The following is a 20,100-nucleotide window of genomic DNA, read 5'->3' as shown; positions in this document are numbered from 1 at the left end:
CAGAGAAACAAATCATGTTTTAATTGGTGCTGACTGTTTTTTATGAAAGAGCCAGGCAAACTGTGGCAATCTTTACAAATAATCATTAATCCAGCAAGGGGACCAGCAAAACACTGAGTAAGCAAAATGTGTTTTACACAGAGGAAAACCGTGTGTTTTCCACAATTCCTTGAACTATGAGTGAGATTTAAAAGACAATTTTGAGACTTGTATGTGCTTGCCAGTGTTAACAAGACATTAGATTTCCTAGGACTGTTGTCACTGGAAAAACATAACCAAACAAGCCCTAGATCCCTAAAAAGTCCTTAGCAATTTAGACAAGTTCCATTATTTTACCTGCCTTCCCATTCTGAAGCATTTTGTAGATCTAAGAGCCTCCTGAAGAACCAAAGAATACGATCAAGTGTAATCACAGAAACCTTTCACCTCTCCACGCGTAGGTATTTGTTCAACTCTTGTTCAGCTACAATTATGCATATGGAAATTTACTGTCAGCCAAAGACATAAGTATTTCTGAAAACATCAGGTTTCACAACTAGTTTTGAGTGTTTAAGTCAGGGTACACTTGATATGTTAACAGAAGCAATGGTTAGGTTTTGAGACCATTTTTCTTGATGGCTCCTGAAAGCTACTCTTCCTCCTTTAATGAAACTGCTAACATCATGAGCTACAATTCTCTCTCTCTCTCTCTCTCTCTCTCACACACACACACACAGCAGTGCAATTATCTAAGGCTTTGTGTACACTAGCACTTTGGCCAGAAAAATTTTTGTTAGTTGGTGTGGGACTAAAAATGCACACCTGAAGAACCTAAGTTTCACTTGCCAACAGAGGAACCACCACTCTTCAGGAGTGGTTTAATTGTGCCAACACTTCGGCCAACACAGAGTGGCTATACAGGAACCATCTTACAACTTCACTACTGAACCTGGAGAACCACAGTGTAGACGCATCCACCAAAACTACAGTTTGTTCTCAAAGACAGATCATGTCAACCAACTCAAACCCCTGCCAGTGCAGTAGTTTCCCTTTCCATATGAACTAGTGTTACCACCAGTCTCGTTTTCAATGCTGCGGATGATATGAGCTTCCTCTATTTTCATTGGGAGATTAGTCAACATAATCTGGAGCCCCCAAAATACCAGGTTCTTCCTATTTCAAAATTAAGTAGAGAAGCCCAAAGGAGGAAGAGGAGCAGAGCTCCAGGAAGCCAGAAAGAGCAATACATTTGTCGTGCTTTGACAAAAAACTATCTCATGCAGCAGAAAATCTTTGCATAAGCAAGCAACCCCCCCGGAGTATTCTCATAACCACCAAACAGACTCATTTTACTGCAGCAAATTTTGCAGCCCCAAGGGAAGAAGAGGAACTTAGAGATTTCATTAAGTCCCTCAAGAACATATATAGCCACAGGCTCTAATGAGTCAATATGGGACTGAATTTCTACAAAAGCTGCTTTTGATAAATAACCCCTTGCAGGGAGCATTAAGGCTACCTACAATATAACTCTTCACAGTGATGGGTGGCTACCATGATACTGCTTAAAGAAGGCAAGGAATTAAAGCATAAGTCTCATACAGAGTTATCTGCCTTTTCAACACAAATTAAAAAAATCCTGACCAAGAAAATGACTAGTCACTTGTCTCCTTCACTTGGGGCCATGGTTAGCAAAAGAAGGCTGAGATAATCTAAGAAACTTAAATATATGCACCCACTATGGGAAAACATCTTGACCTTCTCTGAATACAGAGAAAGCCTTTGACAAGGCAATATGGACATATCGTACCTACTTCCTAGTTAGCTAGAGGCTCAAAAAACGTTTGCAACTTCAATAGCCTGATCAGGCAAAACCATTCCCTTTTCTCGTTACTGGTCTTCACATGACCAAATCTCAGGCCAATATTATGCAAAGAATATGGAGAACAATTTTGTTTTTGCAGATGACATGCTCCCACGTACCACAGAAGCAAATACCACCAAACTTTCAGGCGGCCAAAAAAAGCACGTTTAAAAAAGAGCATAGCTTTTCTAAGGTCTAAAATAGTGTCGTGCATGCATACTCTTTTAATACCACATAGCCCTCGTGCATAGATCTGTAAGAGTTTTGAACTAATTTAAGTCACACTAGATTTTTTTTTATTATTTCAGTTTTTAAATAACTTGGTGTGTCAAAAAACCAGTCTGTGTGTGGTGGGAGGGAGGGAGAAGGGAACGTGTCAAACAAACAAAATGAACGAAAAGAGTGACAGAAGTAAAATAGAACAGGCCAACCTAGGACACACAGGCATAAGGTATGCTAGTGAGGCAGCAAGTGTTTTCATTAAGTTGTTTAGTGAAGCTGCAAGGTGGCTGCTTCTTTTCCTCCCAAGATGGGTCTTGTTAACCTGATTTGAGATATGGACCACACTCCTCTCCCTGACCTTACTGCGAACACCAAAAATACCTGGAGAACCATGTAGAGTCATGACCACGCACAGGCATAGCAGTTGTCCCAAGTGTGCCTGAATGGATTTGGGAAAAACTGGATCCATCTATCTTTAGAGAAGAGCCTCAGTACAGGCTGTTAGATTAGCAGACTTGAAGCGGAAGAGAGGAGAGAAAACATCTGTTCTGCTCCTTTCTTTCTTCACACATTTCATGGATGTCAGATCCTGCACTTCCCAGGACACATTTCTTCCCTAATTCCCTAAGCCCTTCTTGCCTCCACAATTCTTTCCTGCTGGGGGAGGACTGTTACTGGTAGTCCCACTCTCAGAACAGTTGTCCCTGCTTTGTGGAAGCAGGAAGCCTGGCTCCTCCTCATTTCCAGTTACGTTTGACCTTGTAGGCCATGTACAGATGCATCAATGTACTGAGACAGCTGTGCTGCCATAAGAGCCCTTGTGTGGCTGTGTTATGCCGAAAGTCGAGACCTCTCCTGTATACATAACAGGACGAGCACAGCACATGGAAGAAACTGCATCTGCAGGAAAGCCTCTCCCACCGGCAATGGTAGGATGTACACTATCACTTATGCTGTCAAAACCAATAACACTCAGACGGGGGTGAAGCGTGTCACACAGCTGAGCAACAAAAGTTTTGTCAACGTAAGTGCTTATGTAGGTGTGGCCTTAACTGCAAGTAAGGACCTGAACATCCAGGAACAAGAACCGGTACCTTCTAACTAACTAGGTCTGCAGGCCACCACTTAATTCACACACAACACTTTGGGAATGTCAGATTAATTTATCGCAACAGTCTTCTCCTCCCATAGTTAAATTGAAATTAAAACAATGGTAGGTTTTAAGGCTAGTAGAATTCAAATCCACAATTTCTAGACGTTTCTCTCATAACAGATGGGGAAATGCTCCCCCCTAGTACGCAGTCATTCTAGAAGGAAGAAGGAAGTGCACAAATTAAAATTTATATGGATTAGTAAAATCCAACCTTACATGGTAAACAACTGAACAAGATTTTATTCATTCGCATTCTCTCCCTTGCTTGCTCGTATTTCGTAATTCCAACCAAAAAATTTACATGGCAGGAAAATTCTTGACCATGGGAGCACGTAACTAGCATAGTTAAGGAAGTACTATTAATAGTGATGCTATTTACATGGACAATATAGCCACACTGTAGGCCTCAGCTGCGATCTCGAAGATGCAGAAGAGGATTTGTGTGTATGAGTTACGGGAGATACAGCAAGCAATCTGACAAGAGGCCTTCAGAACATGCAGAATACACATGCATTAACATCGTCGAAGAAGAAACCATTCTATGATTTTCTAGCATATTTAAAATAAAGTATTTATGAAATATTATAGAAGGAACCAAGCTCTCTGTTCTTTGTTAACAATGTTCAGAAGGACTGTCATTTAATACTGATTGGGGTAAGGACAAGAATGAAAAAACTTATCCCTGTATCTGCAGCGTGGCAAAACTATTTGGTGACGTACACAATCGCCTGCTTTCTGGGGTGTGGATACCCAAGTGTAACTTTACAAATTTAAAACAAACAAAAATATTTTACAGAAACAGATCACTCCAAAATACATCTCAGAAGGCATCAATATTTGTAGTCTCCACAGATAAACATTACATATGCCAGTCTACCTGACAAAGTTGGTTTAGGAGCTGGTCAAACTTCAAGACGAACAATTCACCCTAGAAACTGAGTATTCAAGGTCGTATGGAAAGCCTTGTATTTAATCTTCATTTCTGAAGTATAACCCTAAATCAGCTTCACTTTATACCTTCATTATTGAGAAAGTTGCTCCATATTTTTATTAAACTCTTACTTTAAATTGTTTTATTTGAAGTAAAAACAAAGTTGAATTTTAACAACACCAGTTTCAAAACTGAAATTTTGCAAACACTTACTACATAAGGAAGATTACTAAGCCAAAGATATTAAACAAGACTCATATGTAATGATTAACATTGGCTAATATACATGCGCAAGACAATGCAAAAATAGTTCAAATACATTCTTCCTCCAACAGTATTGATTTCAATGACTTACACCAGATAATGAATTGACCTATTTATGTTTAAACATTGCAAAACCCAAATTTTAAGTACTGGGCCCCTAATAAGACATCCTAATTCTTTACCTGGAAATTCAACAACAATTACCTTACAATTCTATAGCTAACATATTGATGCAACTGCAATGCGAATTCTGTCTATGGTATATCTATCTATAAGATCTGGCTACTGTGTGTATTTTAAAAGAGCATTGGTGCACCTAAGTGAAAATGCTGACATCCACATGCAGGAATATACTATTATAAACTCTACTTTTGAAAAATGGATCTATGCTGTCAAATCTCTAATGTCAAATAGTTTAATTTTAAGTTGTTAATTACCACAGATCTAGTCTTGCTGTAACTCTGTATGTTTATAAATTGTTTCTTTCTTGTAATCAATAGGGTGGTACAAGTGTAGCAATCAGATCACAAAAATTAACTTTACTCATGTGAGTGGCACTGGTGAAATCAAGCGAGTTAAGACAACTCATACATGCAAGCATTTGAAGAATCAGGCCCTCAGCAAAGTCACATCTCTGCTAAAGTTATATTCAAATACTACAAAAAGATCAAGAAGAATTAAGGAATTAAGGATACTAGCCTTAAACACACTAAAACAGCTCCTGACATTCACAAAAGTGTCCAAAAAAAAAAAGTCATGAATGAAGTTATACAAATATATTATTCTGCACAGAGCTGGCCTTTAAGGAGTAGCATAGAAGAAGTATAGCAGAGTGTAATTAGGAAGACATCATGATTTAAAGAGCAATTTTTATTAAAACACTGGATTCTGAAAGATGATCAGGTCAAGCAGATCCCTGTGCTAGTGTAGAGCCCCACTGAAATCAATGGGGCATGCTGTAGACCAGGCGTGTCCAACCCGCGGCCCGTGGGCCGCATGCGGCCCTGGACAGCTAGCAATGCGGCCCCAAGTGATCATAAACTTTTAACATTATTATGTGATTTATATACATTAACTATATTATATATTTTATATGCGGCCCAAGACAACTCCTCTTCACTCAGTGCGGTCCAGCCAAGCCATAAGGTTGGACACCCATGCTGTAGACAGACCCTTGTTGAGAGTCCTATCTACTTCAATGCAGTGAAGTCAAAGCAGTTGAATGAAGGCACAGCAATGTCAGATAGCAAGGTGGTGGCCAAAGACAGCCCTCGCCCAAGTCTCAACAAATGAAAGCTTTTGCCATATTCAGGAGCATTCAGTTCTAGGAAGGGATATATACTTTGATCCCATCACTAAATTACTTTTGCAACAAATATAGGGTAATGATCAGACGGGATTTCATAGGGATATGCCAACAGTCTGGGTAATGGCCCTCATTCTTCTGGAGTCAACCCCACGAAATCTGCTAAAATCCCCACTGAAGTTGGCCTTTTCCCTAAACATTCCCAACTTCTAAAATGAGCTAACACAGCTGGTGGTCTGCAGCTCTCTAAAATGTTGGGATTAAGTCCCCTTACACCAAGTGTGAAACCTCTCTAAGCAAACAGGGAATCAAACCTCTTCCCCGCCTGGTTCAAGGCTTGAGAATTCTGATTCTCAGCGGAGAATAAGCTAATAACTGGACTTGGTAGGTTGACTTCAGACACTGCCAGGACTGCAGCTGTTCCCAGTGAAGGAGGTACAGTTCATCTGCAGGCCAGGCTCGTCAAAACTGGCAACTAGCCCTTTGGAGTCAGCTGGCTTTCAGGTGCCCAACCTGAAATACCCTGAGGTGGCCTGAGTGTCTGTAAGCCCTGGGAACCTACAGCCCAGGCTCCATGAAGGACTTTTGCAAGGGGCACCTCCCCAACGGCCCAGGCCCCAGATCGCTATTGGGCTTGAGAACCTCGCCCTGAGCCTGAACTCAGGAAAGCCTGCAGCACACTTGGGCTCCAGATCCACCTGCCTTCCTGCAGCCGCCCAGATGACCCATCAGTGCACTTGCCTGGATCTGATCGCCAGCGGACCCCTAGATAGGCACAGCCGGGGCAGCACTGAGCGCCCCGGCCCCAGAGCCCACTTCCAAGCGCCTCCCACCGGGCAGGTGGCCGGAGAAGGGCCGCGCAGAGCAGATGGGGAGGAGCGGGGGGCGCGGAGGGAAGGTGAGCTGGGCCGGGCGGGGGGAGAGGCGAGCGCAGGGGCAGGTTGCGGAGAGGAGACGAGGGAGCTGCATGGCTGCAGGCAGCGGGAGACGAGGCAGGCTGCACGGCTCGGGGAGATCGGGCAGGGCCACCCGCCCCAGCGCCTTACCTGGAGCAGGAAGTGCAGGAGCGGGAAGAAGAGCGGCCCCGCCTGCCTCATGGTCCTGGAGGGCTCCCCCCACCGCGCGCTTAGCCGGACTCCGGCTTCCCGGGGGACATGGCAGGGCTGCGCCCCTGCAGCGCCCGGCGGGGTCCCTCGCTGGTCCTGCGCTCCGGCGGCGGCTGCGCTCTAGCTGCGCCTGCTGCGCGCCGCGGCTGAAAATGGGCGTTCGAGCGGGGGCAAGTCCCGGGCAGGGTGGAGCGAGATGCAGGATAGCGGGCAGGACTCCCAGCGGCGCGGCGGAGAGTCGCCTCCCCTCAGAGCGCTCCCCGCTTCCGCCGCGCCCGGGGGTGGGGGGAGCGCGCCGCTTGTTGTCAAGGGTTTAAAAGGCCATGTCGGTGCTGGGAAGTGGCTGCCGCCCTTCCCCCTCCTCCCGCGGCCAGGCCCCTCGCGGATTCCCAGCTGCGCGGGACGAGGAAGTGGCTCGCGCGAAACTTTTCCAGCCCTCCCACATTCTTTCTGCGAGCGGCCGGGCAATGGAGCCGCCGCGGGCTATTCCCCTCCCCCTCCCCCTTCCCCTTCCCCTTCCCTAGGCTGGCTCGCGCTCGCCCTCCAGCCCCACCGGGCGGGGCTGGGTCCCGGGCTTTCCGGGGCAGCAGAAAGGAGGCAGAGAAGCGACTAAAGGGAGCCCGCCCTCCGGGGACGAGCGGCGGGTACCTTTTCTTTGCCATACTAGTGATTTCCCATCGAGGCTGATGGGAGCACACAGGTCAGTCCATGGCAGGCGGGGAGACTGAGCAGGGCTAGTGCGGTCTCGAGTCTGCTCATTAAAATTTGCTTTTCTCCAACCCTGAGCGTTGAGATTTCCACTTTGTGAACAGGCAGCACTGAGCAGCTGCTGGCGATACACGAAGGGGTGAGACAAGGAAAACTGGTGCTCTGGAACGACTCAGTGCAGCACTTCACCCCGAGGAAGTGTTATCTAAAAGAGGCCCTTCCAATTTCAAGGGACACTACTATCTTAATCTCCCCTCTTGTTAAAGGTTTGATAGTGCACCTGAACATTTAATTATTTCTCGGAATTCATGTACTTGTTACATTCATTCACCTTGGGCACTCAAAACAGACAAGTTAGTTTCATTTCGGTTTCATGGTTCCCTCATTTTCTGGCTTTGTGCTTCAAAATGGTAATGCTTGAGTTCAGAACACTGCAGGTGAATGATTGAATTCACCTAAAATATATTTTAATTGCCTTCCTAGTCATAAAAACATTGATAGTTTTTTTTCAAGACCTCATTTTTACAGACTGTAAAATCTTTCAAATACTAAAGCATGCACATAACTTTGTGTAAAAATTCCAAAGAAGTCAAGGGGACAAGGTGCTCCCAAAGTTTTATGTATGCATAACTGTTTGCAGGACTGGGACCTAAGTTTTTAGCCTAAATTGGTCTGTCATTATCTTGTTAGTAAAAATGAGGGTGTTCTCCCTCAGATTTGAAAAATCTAGAAAAGTACTTTAAGGTATATTACATTACATCTGACAAAGCGGGCCTTTGCTCAAAAAAGCTTATGCTCCAAAATATGTTAGTCTATAAGGTGCCACGGACCTTCTTCTTGTTTTTGAAGATACAGACTAACTCAGCTACCCCTCTGATACATTTAAGGTACTTTAGAAAGTGGAAGATGTTTTGAAGTACAAACTATTGCCCAAATAGAGTCAAATTTATCATTAATAGAAAGAAGCATTTAATCAGGATTTTACTTACTAACAACCAAACTAGAGTTAGCAATCCTTGTAGAATAGATAAGGGGGCAGTAATTTTAATATGTCACTTAGGAGTATCTTAAGGTATTTGCTTGGTTTTAATTGATACTGACACCACAGAAATATCCAAATAAATAAGCAATAGTATATTAATCACAATTAAATAAACAGCCTGATGACACTCTGCATTTATACAGTGTGGCAAATGTGAGAACAAAGGATCTCAAAATCATTTGCCAGCTGACTTCTGTCCTATATGCAGACGCATGCATATAACCTCTTTGAATTCTGTGAGAAAAGATCTGCAGGCTAAGCCTGGATGCACAACAACTTTAGCCCCCAATCTTTCAACCAGCTTCTTATGGGTGGTTCCGATTGCCCACATGGAGTCCCACTCAAGTTAATGGGAGTCCATCCCTGCAAATGTGATTGCAGACCTGGGACTTGTATAAAGAGCCTGTTTTGTTTGTTCCTGGAATACACCCATTTAAAATTGTTTAGCAGCAGTTTAAAAATCCAGGCTTCCAGACTCCCACTTGTATGAGAAAAATTACATTGCTTTCAGCAGGATTAATTTCTCACATGACAGCTTCCAGGATCAGGCCCTGAATAATTCATCTAATTACTATTGAAATTAATGGCAGTGTCCCTTTGATGACATTAATATTAATTTTATTGGGTGTTTACTGGGCTAAAGATGGAGATGTCATGGGTTTAAGGCCTTGTTCCAAATCACACACAGCAGGGACTTGAATGCAGGTGAGTACTCTAACCTTGCAGTGTCCAATATGCTGTCCATTTGCTACATGTGGCAAACTGGACAGCGCAGTGTGGCAAAGCTGCTCCTTAGAACCATACATGGCAAGCGTGTGGTGGTAAGCAGCTCCTCCTGCAGATTGCATAGCACCGTGGCAAGTGTGTGGTGGCAAGCAGCTCCTCCTGCAGCTTGCATAGCACAGCCCTGTTAAGTCACTGGCAGTTTGTGTGGGGAGGGGTGCCTGGCTGAATGGGGGAGTCTGGCAATTGCTAAAGTTTGCTTTGGACACCACTGATCTAACCACTGCACTACATTGACTATAACGGGGCGGGATCTCTCTCTCTTTAGTTTTTCCATGAGGAATTACCTAAGTGAATTAGGTGCATAATGCCACAAGATGGTTCATAGCTGAGAATCCTGAGCAGGACTGGAGGACAGGGAGAAGAGGTAGGATAAGCCCATTTCTAGCCTGCCAGTGTGACTTGAAAGGCCCATGTCAATAAAGTTAGGCACCTAAACTCATCTGGATCTGCCCTGCCCCTTTCCTCAGCATTGTCCCCTCAGCCCTGCTGGCTGTCTTTTGAGGATCCCTTTCTTAGGGCACATCTGCACTGAAAGTGGCAGGTATAATTTCCTGCTCAGGTAGACATATCTGTGCTTGCTATGAAGACCTAGGACACTAAAAAATAGAAGTGCAGCCTCAGCAGTGGTAGTGGCAGAACAGGTTAGATGTGTGAATACAAACCCAGACTCTTGGATGGGATCATAGATCAGTGGACTTGCCACTCACATCACCACAGTTACACTTCTGTTTGTGGCATGCTGGTCACCTTTTTTAAGTCCTATCGTGGCAGGCCTGACTTTTTTGGCAAAAGTATAGTGGGGCAAAAGGGCAAGTGAGCCCTGCATGAGAGGGAGGGCTTGGGAGAGCAAGCTAGGCCCACATGGGTGGGCAGAGTGTGTGTGGAGGGGAGAGTCCTGTGAAGGGCCCTGCATGCAGGTTGGGAATGGTGCCTTGGGCTGGACCCATGTGGTATCTCATTAGGGCTGCTGATGGGGCGGCAGGGTTGGGGTGGGGGGCAAAAGGGACAGCTGCCCCAGGCTTCTGAGATTGAAGATGGCTCAGAGCTCCAGACCACCACTGCTGCAGAGGCCTGGACAATGTGTTCCAGGCAGTGCTGAGGCTGGCAGGCAGGCAGCTCTCCAGCCCTGCCACTTCTGCTCGAGGCCTTGCCCCTTCTATGAGGCCCAGGGCCAAGCCCTCCCCCACTCTCTTCCCAAGAGCCTGCTGAAGTTTCTTACTAGTCCTATGTCTCATTTACCCTTTGGGAAAATATGGTCACTCTGCATATAAGTCCCTTTATAGGACTAGGCCTGCATTAGCGAACCTTCTCTCCTTTACTCAGAGAGCAATCAAGTCGCTACATCTTCTACTGGTGGGTGCCAAGCTCCCTTCCCCAAACCTTGTCTCTCTAGACCCAGTGCACCCATTCTAGTAGTCCCAGCTATGTACAGACTATCCTTGCATCCCCACGCTGTCCACAGAATTGTGGATCCTGGGAATTATTTTCACCTCTAGAATCTCCAAATTACCACATAGTATCAGCTGTCACTGAAAGTTGACAGACATATTTAACTTTAAGTGCCTGAGTAGTCCCACTAATTTCAGTGGGGATACTTATATAGTTGAAGGTAAGTCCATAAAGTGGGGCCTTAGTTGGAAAGTATTCTGATAACTACGGCTGTGTCTACATATGGCCAAAATTTCGAAAGGGCCTTGCTAATGGCAAAATTGGAGAATACTAATGAGGTGCTGAAATGTATATTCAGCACCTTATTAGCATGCTGCTGGCCACAGCCTACTTTGAAGGTGCCACGTTTCAATCATGTGCGGCTCGTCTACATGGGGCCTATAGGATAGGAATAAGGGGATTTCAAAATCTGCAGGGTCCTTTCGAAAAGGGCTCCATGTAGACGAGCCAAGTGTGATTGAAACGTGGCACTTTTGAAGTGCTGCAGCTGGCAGCATGCTAATGAGGCACTGAATATTCAATTCAGTGCCTCATTAGTATTCTACGATTTGGCCATTAGCATGGCCCTTTTCAAATTTTGGCCAAGTGCAGGCATGGCCTAAATGATGTATTGTCTAATTAAGATTGGATTTATTCTCTACTGATACAGCTGAGATTTGAAAATGACTCACTGAAATATGTAGACACATCTAGTGAGAAGAAGAAAGAGAGTGCAATGGGGGTGGTATAATACTAAAGTTCATGAACATCTCTTTGGGATGACTCATAAGGAGTCATGAAAGAAGGTAGAGCTGGTTGGAAAACCCAAAACTAAATCCACAGAACATTTGATTCTTTTCCTGAAAAAATTCAACCTGTGGAACTCCTTGCCCGAGGAGGCTGTGAAGGCCAGGACTCTATTAGGGTTTAAAAAAGAGCTTGATAAATTTTTGCAGGTTAGGTCCATAAATGGCTATTAGCCAGGGATAAAGTATGGTGCCCTAGCCTTCATAACAAGGGCAGGAGATGGATGGCAGGAGATAAATCACTTGATCATTGTCTTCTGTTCTCCTTCTCTGGGGCACCTGGCATTGGCCACCGTCGGCAGATGGGATGCTGGGCTTGATGGACCTTTGGTCTGACCCAGTATGGCCATTCTTATGTTCTTATGTTCTTAATTAAAACCAATAATTGAAATCAAATTGATTTTGTGAAATATATTGGTTCTGACGAAACTGCATTTTCCCCACAACAAAAAATGTTTGAAATATTTTGCCCACCTCTGTAAGTGAGCTGTGCAGGTCATCCCAAAACTTTCACACAACTTTGCACCCTCCTTTATTTTATTTACATCACCTTGCCCTTTTCTCTGGATGTCCCAGAATCAAAGGAATGGAACACTGAGAGACAATGACCTCCTACTCTCCTTCGAGGGCTGTCCTAGTTCAGTTCCTCCAGTCTGTAGGATCTGATCCCACAAATCCAAGTTTACAAGCCCTGAACAGAAACAGGAAATGTAACTAACATTTTAATTATAATGAATTACCTCTTTTTATTTTAAATAGATTTTTGTGAACATAAAGTAGAGATTTAAAGGTCAGATATCTTGAGAATTTCCAGGACCTGAAATAAGCGCTGTATTTCCCATTGAAAAATTGCAAATCTCTTGTTTACTATAGCATAACATTCATGAATGAAATCCTCAACTTTGTAATAAATGGCAAAATTCCCATGGACTTCAATGAGGTTTGGATTTCACGCAACATTTCTACCCTTGTGGAATCATGAAGTATCTAATCTTATAGCTGTCATGGGTCCATGTATGAATATTGCCCAGCCTCGACCACAAAGCAGTGCAATTTTAGGAGGGAAATTCCATATTTGTGGAATAGGAAACATTTTTGTAGAGGTTGATAATTCATAATAAATAGTTGTGGTCTGAAACCTTGGAGAGGTTTGAAATGGTAAAAGTTGTCCTGATACAGATGCACGAGTAGGCAAAGTGCAAATGAAACCATTGAAGTTGCCAATAAATGTAGTTATTACATGGTTACCACCACCACCTATTTCTAAACAGAGAAATGTATGTTGCATACACACACACACACACCACATGCATAGCAGACAACCTAAATTACATTTATCATATACTTTTGACTAACCTGAACTCTGCCCACCAGTTCATGACAACTGCAAAAAATTTGGTTATGTACAGAAAATGTGTTGAGGGGATTCACAGAGTAAATATTAACACTGGGTTGGTTATTTTTTTTCAAATCCAATTAGTTTAAACTAGCCCTTATGACCAGAAAAAGTGTGTGCTACTGATACAAGACATCTACAGTAAGCATAAAGGGGACAGTGCAGCACATGAGATGTCATTCATGACTGTCATTCAACATAGACAATGGGAGCTCGCTACCACCAGCCATTTGGCGGTTGGGGGGGGGGGAAATCACACTGCCCCAGTGTGTCTACCAAAGGTTATTCCTGACAAGGATGCTCTATAGTAAGTATAATGATGTTTTTTGTCATGGTCCAGATTTCTTGGTTAAAATATAGTCCAGGTCCAGACTCCAGAGAAAATAAAACACAAATTATTATGATAATAAAATATTTTGCGATGCATTCAAAGGTTTCTGGAGTTCTGGCTTTGGCCATGGGCTGCTATTGACAATCTCTGCTTTCTCATACATTTGCATGTGTGGAAAATAAGGAGTTATTTTTACCTGAGGACAGAGTCTTCATTATTGACAACACCAAAGGTTCAAAAATCATGAGTCAATTTCACACCCCTCCCAAGAAAAATTAAGATTTTTTAAAAAAGAGATTAAATTGTGGGGACTTTTTTTTTTTTAAATTTTTGATCTTCCCCTGCCCAACTGCCATGACTGAGACAGAAAATTTAGGGTTCTCAGCTCTCCCCCATTTATTAGGTATATAAGAGATCTCAGATTAGTTTCTTTCCACCCCCTTGCCTACCAATTACTTCTGTCCTTCAAGCGTAAAAATCAGTCTCACCAGCACCCATCAATTCTGCCTCCATGTCTACACTCCATCCACTCACCACCTCAATGCTACTGCTCCTGGCTTTTTTCACCTGCTTCTACCATGCCAAGAGGGATGGCAACAGAGTCCCCTCTGCTCTGTTCCTAGTCCAGTGTTGCACAGAGAGAGAACAAAGGGGAGTGGAGGATGCATTACATTGCTCATAAGGCAGGTAGGGAGCATGAGGAAGCAGGATTCTCATGAGCTGCTTGGCTCTTTCTGCTCTCATGCCTCCTATGAAAATGCATTCAGCTCTTGAAGGTAGAGGAAGAGAACAAAGCCAGCTTCTTACAGTAGCCTGGATTGGCTGCTTTTCTCCTAGGAGGTGAGAAAGTAGGGAAGGCAGCCAATCAGAGAGGGATTTTCCTCAGGCTGTGTTGAAATTTTCAGAAGGTTGGAGCATCTGGTGTTATTGGCAAACAGGCTCCAGCCAGGGCTGAAATCTTGTGACTAGAACCAAAAAAAAAAAAAATCTTTGACCCATACATGGACAGGTTCCATAGAGTTGCCAATGGCAGTAAACCCTGCTTTCCCATCCAACTGCTGAGGGAATAATCAGTCAGAAACTCCACAAGACTCAAAGAGTCTTGCAAAGTCTCTCATGCAAAAATATCACACAAAGGTAAATTGTAAGTTTCAAATGTGCACTCAGCTCTTGAATCAAGATCACTAGGAGCAGTGTCTGTCTTTATTCCAGATCCCTATATCCAAGGTGCTAATTAAAGCCTCAGTTCAACAAAACACTTAAGCAGGAACTGAACTCACTTATCTGCTTACCTCCATCCCTGTCCAGCAAAGCATTTACTCACATGCTTATCTTTAAGGGCATGTTTAAGTCTCACTGGGTCTTGGTCAAAAGTGTAAGTGTTGCACTAAACAAGGATGGGCTTGTAAACAATTTCAGAAACCTTAGACTCTATTCCTGCAGGAAAAAGAAACAGATAAGTAGAAGTGAACAAAAAAGCTAGGTCAACCATATGGATGACTTTAAAATGGCTGCTGTAGAAGTACAATTAAAACAAAAGAGAAAGTAACAGCACAAAGGAAAATGAATGAATAGGAAGGACAAACTGATTTAATTTTGCAGAATCTCCTTCCCTGGGAAAGAGCCTGTAGCTTTCCCCAGGAGGCCAAAAGTGATTTTTACATACTATATTGCTGCATGCAATAAACATTTCAGTTTGGAGTCTTGGATAGAGTTTCAGTCTTTAGTTTGGATTTTTCTGCATTAGCCAATTTAAGGCAGATCCTTAAAGCAATTTGCTTGTCTTTTGTGTGTGTGTATTGTGTTTGGTCTTTTGAGTCCATCACTAACTATGCTGTAAAACTCTTTCAGGAGAGCAGGAGCACCAGTCTGATACACATGGGCTGATTACAAGCTGTTGAATTCTATTATGGATGTTGTACTTGGAGGCAGGGGTTGATTTGGAATTCACATCAGTTTTACACTGGCATCATGTCTGATTTCCACAGATATGAGCAAGACCAGAATAAGGACAGTGCCTTCCACAAGGAGAGTGTGGGGAACACAAGAACAGACCATGATCTAACCCAGATGCAGGCAAGGGCATGTAAGATGTCCCATTGCTCCTTCAGGCTGTTCCATTGTACTGCTGCTTCCAGAGCGCACGAAGTCCACAGAGCAGTGCTATCTCCCCTTCCCATGCTTCTCAGACACATACAAGCAACGCAACAAAGTCTTTGTCACAATCTAGGTCCAAATCAATGTTAAAAAGCAAGAGTTTGTTGACACAGTCATGAATGAACATCACACTGCTGCATAAATAGGTATTTCCTGAGCTTTGTTAACAGTAAACATCCTCATGAAAACGACTCATTGGTTTTAAATTAATGTATTTAAATAGCTTCCATAATCAAACCACATTCTAAGCCAATTATGCAATGGAGTAAATCATAATACTGTGCACTTATTTAGCACCTTCCATTCAAAGCATTCTAAAAACTACTCCTACATAATACTGCAGTGAGGAAGGCCACAGTGGTCACTATATAAACATTTAAAAAACCCAAAAGTCTCACAACATTTATGAGGTAGACAAGTATTAGAGTCACCATTTTACGTACTGGGAAAGAGTATTGGAAAGGCTAAGTTACCTGCACATTTAGAAAGTCAGCAACAGGCCTAGCCGTCCTGCCCATAGGACGAAATGGGGCAGCCATCCTAGGCCCCATGCTTTTGGGGGCCCCGCTGCGGCCACCCCTCCCATCCATAGGATTACCTGGGACAGCGCATGGGCAGCGGGGGCAGGTAGCAGCAGCAGTAGCTTCACGGGGCTGCCTCTGCTCAGCCTTCCTTCCTCCACAGCACTCATCACACAATGCTTCCACCACACCTTTCTGGCCCTCTAAGCCCCACTTTGCCATGACTGGGGAGGGGGAGTTACCCCAGGCCCCCTTGAGACAGCCCTAGCAACAAGACCCACATATCTTAGCTCCAAGTCCCATTCCTTAGACAGAAAACTATCCTTTCTCTGTATCGTCCTGATTCAGCAAATGATCCAATTCACAAAAGCATGTGCTTAAGTGAATTAGCAATTAGGAGTGGAATTAAGCACATACTTACGTATGCTACTGAATCACAGCCTATGCATTTCACAATGTGTTTTGCCACTATCCTGGGCAAAGGAACCTCTAGAAATGGCTGGTTTGCAGAGAGCTGTGATTCATACTGTCCTCAGGGATATCACATGCTGAAAATGGAAAAAAAAATTAACAAAATGTGGGTTTTTTTCCAAAATGTTTCTTCTATCTACTCATCCAACAGCAGCAATCACTACCACAGCATAAGTCATTTCCCGGGAATTAGTGGCTCGTGGCTGTACCTCAGGGCCATTGGGTCTTGCCAGCTAGTCATTAACCCTCTGGAAATACCCTGCACCTAAACTGTTTTTGCTTCATGACTTGCACATTTTTGTTTATACCAAAGGGTTTAAAAATATATATGTAAAAGGATTAACAAAGAAGGTAAGGATTACTCCTGGGCTCAACTTTGCATTCTCCTTTCACCCAGAAGTCAGTTTCTATAGCAGAGTGGTAGTATCCCCCCTCACCCCACTCCCCAGAAAAGGCGGCTTAGGAGAAAAATGTTTATAAATCCCTATAATCAAGTTGTTGAACAGAGGTCTGAGTGAGAGGATTGGCCCCAGGTGCTTATACATCAGTCTGGGAGGAATATGCAGACTGTCTTACTCATAGGCAGTCAGCAGTCTCTGCTAAGGATACCTGTTGGTGCTTTTGCTCCTTAAAGCATGAGGAGGGGAGATTTTCAAAAATGCATAAAAAGAGAACAGAGTTGCCCAGAATGACAAGGAGAGTGAATCTTGCTGAGAAGGCTCTTCTTGCAGATGGGACTTTCTATGTTATTTTCCCTGGCGGGAGAAAAAGAAACTGGTGAAACAAAAAGGAAAAAAGTCTGAGCACATTATTTACAGTGTACAAAGGAACATACCTGAGCACAGTATTGTGTTCTGTTAATTGCAGTAGTGGTAACAAAGATCAGAGCTTCACTGTGCTAGGTGCTGTATAGTGAGGGCCAGTTTCTGTCTCAAAGAGCTTACAATTGAAATAAACAAGACAGTGTTATTATCACAGTTTTGCAGAGGGGGAGTTGGGACATGGAGTGATTTAGAGTTTCTCTCTCCAAGGTGCTCTCACTTTCCATTCAAGTAGAGCCAACATTACAGGGGTGCTCTGCTCTGGGTAAGATCCAGCCCTACAAGACTTGTATAAAATAACAGGGTAGATCAGGGACAGAACCAATATCTTCTGATGCCTAAACCAAGAAATCCACCACAAAACCATTCTTTCTCCCATCGTTCATTGTCCCTGGCACTAAATGGCTACGTCTACACTTCAGACATACTTCAAAAGAAGCCCTTCTGGAAGATCTCTTCTGAAAGAACTTCTTTCAAAAGTGTGCGACAACACACAAAATAAAAATGGAGCAAAAGAGTGATCTGCTCTTTTGAAAGAGAGCATCCACACAGCCCCCACTCTTTTGAAATCACTGACCAGGGATCGAAAAACCAGGTTCTGTGAGGACTGCTCTTTCAAAAGAAGGGCCCTGTGAAGCTTCTATACATTTTCTTTCAAAAGAAGCTTTCAAAAGAAAGCATTCGTCCTGAAATGGGAAAGGAAGAGCTGAGAGAAGCACCACGTTCTCTTGATTTACTTTCAAAAGAACACTTGGGGTGTAGATGCTCCATAGGATCTTTAGAGAGAGCCCCCTTCTTGTGAAAAATCTGTCAAGAGAACTCGCTAGTGTAGAATCAGAAAATGCCATAGAAGTACTTTTTCCCATTAGCAATAGCTCTAGTATTGAATTTAGTTTACACAGCTGTACCTGACTAAAGCAGGGGTCTGATCCCTGAAGGGCCTGATCAGGTGCTTAGCACTGCCATCTGCCACTGAAGTCACTGCAGGTATCTCAACCTGAGACTCAAGTCACAAGCTGGGAGAGAAATGAGCTAAGAAAAATCTTTTCTTCAAATGATTTTTAAAAATAATTGTCTTTTAGATGCTCTCTCAATCTCTCTCTCTCTATATATATATAAACATACACAGACCGTGTCTACACTAGCCCCAAACTTCGAAATGGCCACGCAAATGGCCATTTCGAAGTTTACTAATGAAGCGCTGAAATGCATATTCAGCGCTTCATTAGCATGTGGGCGGCAGCGGCGCTTCAAAATTGACGCGGCTTGCCGCCGCGCGGCTCGTCCCGACGGGGCTCCTTTTCGAAAGGACCCCGCCTACTTCGAAGTCCCCTTATTCCTCAGCTGATGGGAATAAGGGGACTTCGAAGTAGGTGGGCTCCTTTCGAAAAGGAGCCCCATCGGGATGAGCTGTGCGGCGGCGAGGCGCATCAATTTCGAAGCGCTGCAGCCGCCCGCATGGTAATGAAGCGCTGAATATGCATTTCAGCGCTTCATTAGTAAACTTCGAAATGGCCATTTGCGTGGCCATTTCGAAGTTTGGGGCTAGTGTAGACGTAGCCCCCCCACACACACCCCCTCTCCAGTGTTACTCAGGTCCTTAACTGTAATAATGTTTCTTTTTCTTTTTGGAAATTAAAAGGCAAATGTACTTGTTGTTTTGAAATGATTGTACAGGGCAGTGCGTTGGTTGTGGTTGTGGCTCAGGCTGCAGGAGTCAGGGAAGGACTTACGGAGCTCAAAGCAGGGGGTTGGGGGTGTGTGGCTCTGTCCAGGGGGTACAGGAGTGAAGGCAGGGTCTGGGAAGGTTGGGTAGAGCAGGGCGTGGAAGGTGCTGGAATGAGGGCAGGGGGTTGTTAGTTCAGGCCAGGGGTTAGGTGTTGGGGGGGGGTGGGGCTCAGGGCAGGGAGTAGGGGTGGAGGATTCAGGGCAGAGGCTGTGAGCTCAGGGCAAGAGGTGGGGGTGCTGGACTGAGGGTAAGGGCTAGGGCATGAGGTGGGTGCAGGAATCAAGGCAGGCGCTGGAGTCATAGGGCATGGGGCTGGAAGGTCTGCGGGAGCTTATTGGGGCTGCCCACAGTGGTGAACATGGTGCTGGTCTGAGGGGCAGCCCGGACTGCACTGCCCAACCCCAGCATCTCCTCCTGGAGAGTGGAACAGTGTTTCTTAGCCCAGTGTCTTCTGAGGGGCAGGCCACAGTCCCTGATCCCAGCGTCTCCAGTGGGGAGGGAATTAAGTGATTTCAAGTGAAGACAGACACATCAAAGTAAGGTATGTCTACACTTGGGAATGAAGTTGAATTTGTTGAAGTCAATTTTTAATGCTATCTTTTATAAAGTCAAGGTTGGGTGTCCTGACCAGCTCAGAAGGTTCCACATGGTTGCCTGAATCTGACTGCAGTAGCAGTGCATTGAGGACACCTATCCCCCAGTTCCTGCAGCCCCATTGCATTTTGGAATTTTGTGCCGTTATCTTATGGGAAAAAAAGTCATCATAAGTGGTTCTGGGTTTCTGATGTCATCATCCCAGAATGCATTTTCCTCACCTCCCATTTGTGGCTCTAAAAAAACATCATTTTTGCACACTTTTTGTCTTGACTGCCAGCTGCCATTACAGATACTAACATGGTTCCTGATACGCTTCAAAATTTGATGCAGTGTTTTGTGCTCAGTTCCCATACTGCAATGCAGTGTTTTCTAAACATAATGCCCATGCAGTATGAGCTCATTGTTTCCATGGGCATTGGTGGACTTGCCTTGAATCTCTGGAGGGAAGAACCATGGAATTTCTGGCAGCACTGGAGTCACCATAC

At 44.3% G+C, this 20,100-nt stretch overlaps 1 protein-coding gene across 1 annotated transcript in view; it reads right to left on the bottom strand.

Moving 5' to 3' along the window:
* The window catches only part of PTPRJ (protein tyrosine phosphatase receptor type J), a 182,443-nt gene extending 174,973 nt beyond the window's left edge, over positions 1 to 7,470 (bottom strand). Inside the window, exon 1 of the mRNA XM_074997783.1 lies at positions 6,763 to 7,470. Coding sequence (XP_074853884.1) covers positions 6,763 to 6,813 — 51 coding nt within the window. The 5' untranslated portion in view covers positions 6,814 to 7,470. The remainder of the gene's footprint in view (positions 1 to 6,762) is intronic.
* Positions 7,471 to 20,100: the final 12,630 nt, after the last annotated feature.

Source organism: Carettochelys insculpta, chromosome 6 (assembly GCF_033958435.1).
Source record: "Carettochelys insculpta isolate YL-2023 chromosome 6, ASM3395843v1, whole genome shotgun sequence".
Classification (NCBI taxonomy): Eukaryota; Metazoa; Chordata; order Testudines; family Carettochelyidae; genus Carettochelys; species Carettochelys insculpta.
Note: the sequence above shows the minus strand (reverse complement) of the source record. Positions and strands in the feature narration are given on the sequence as shown.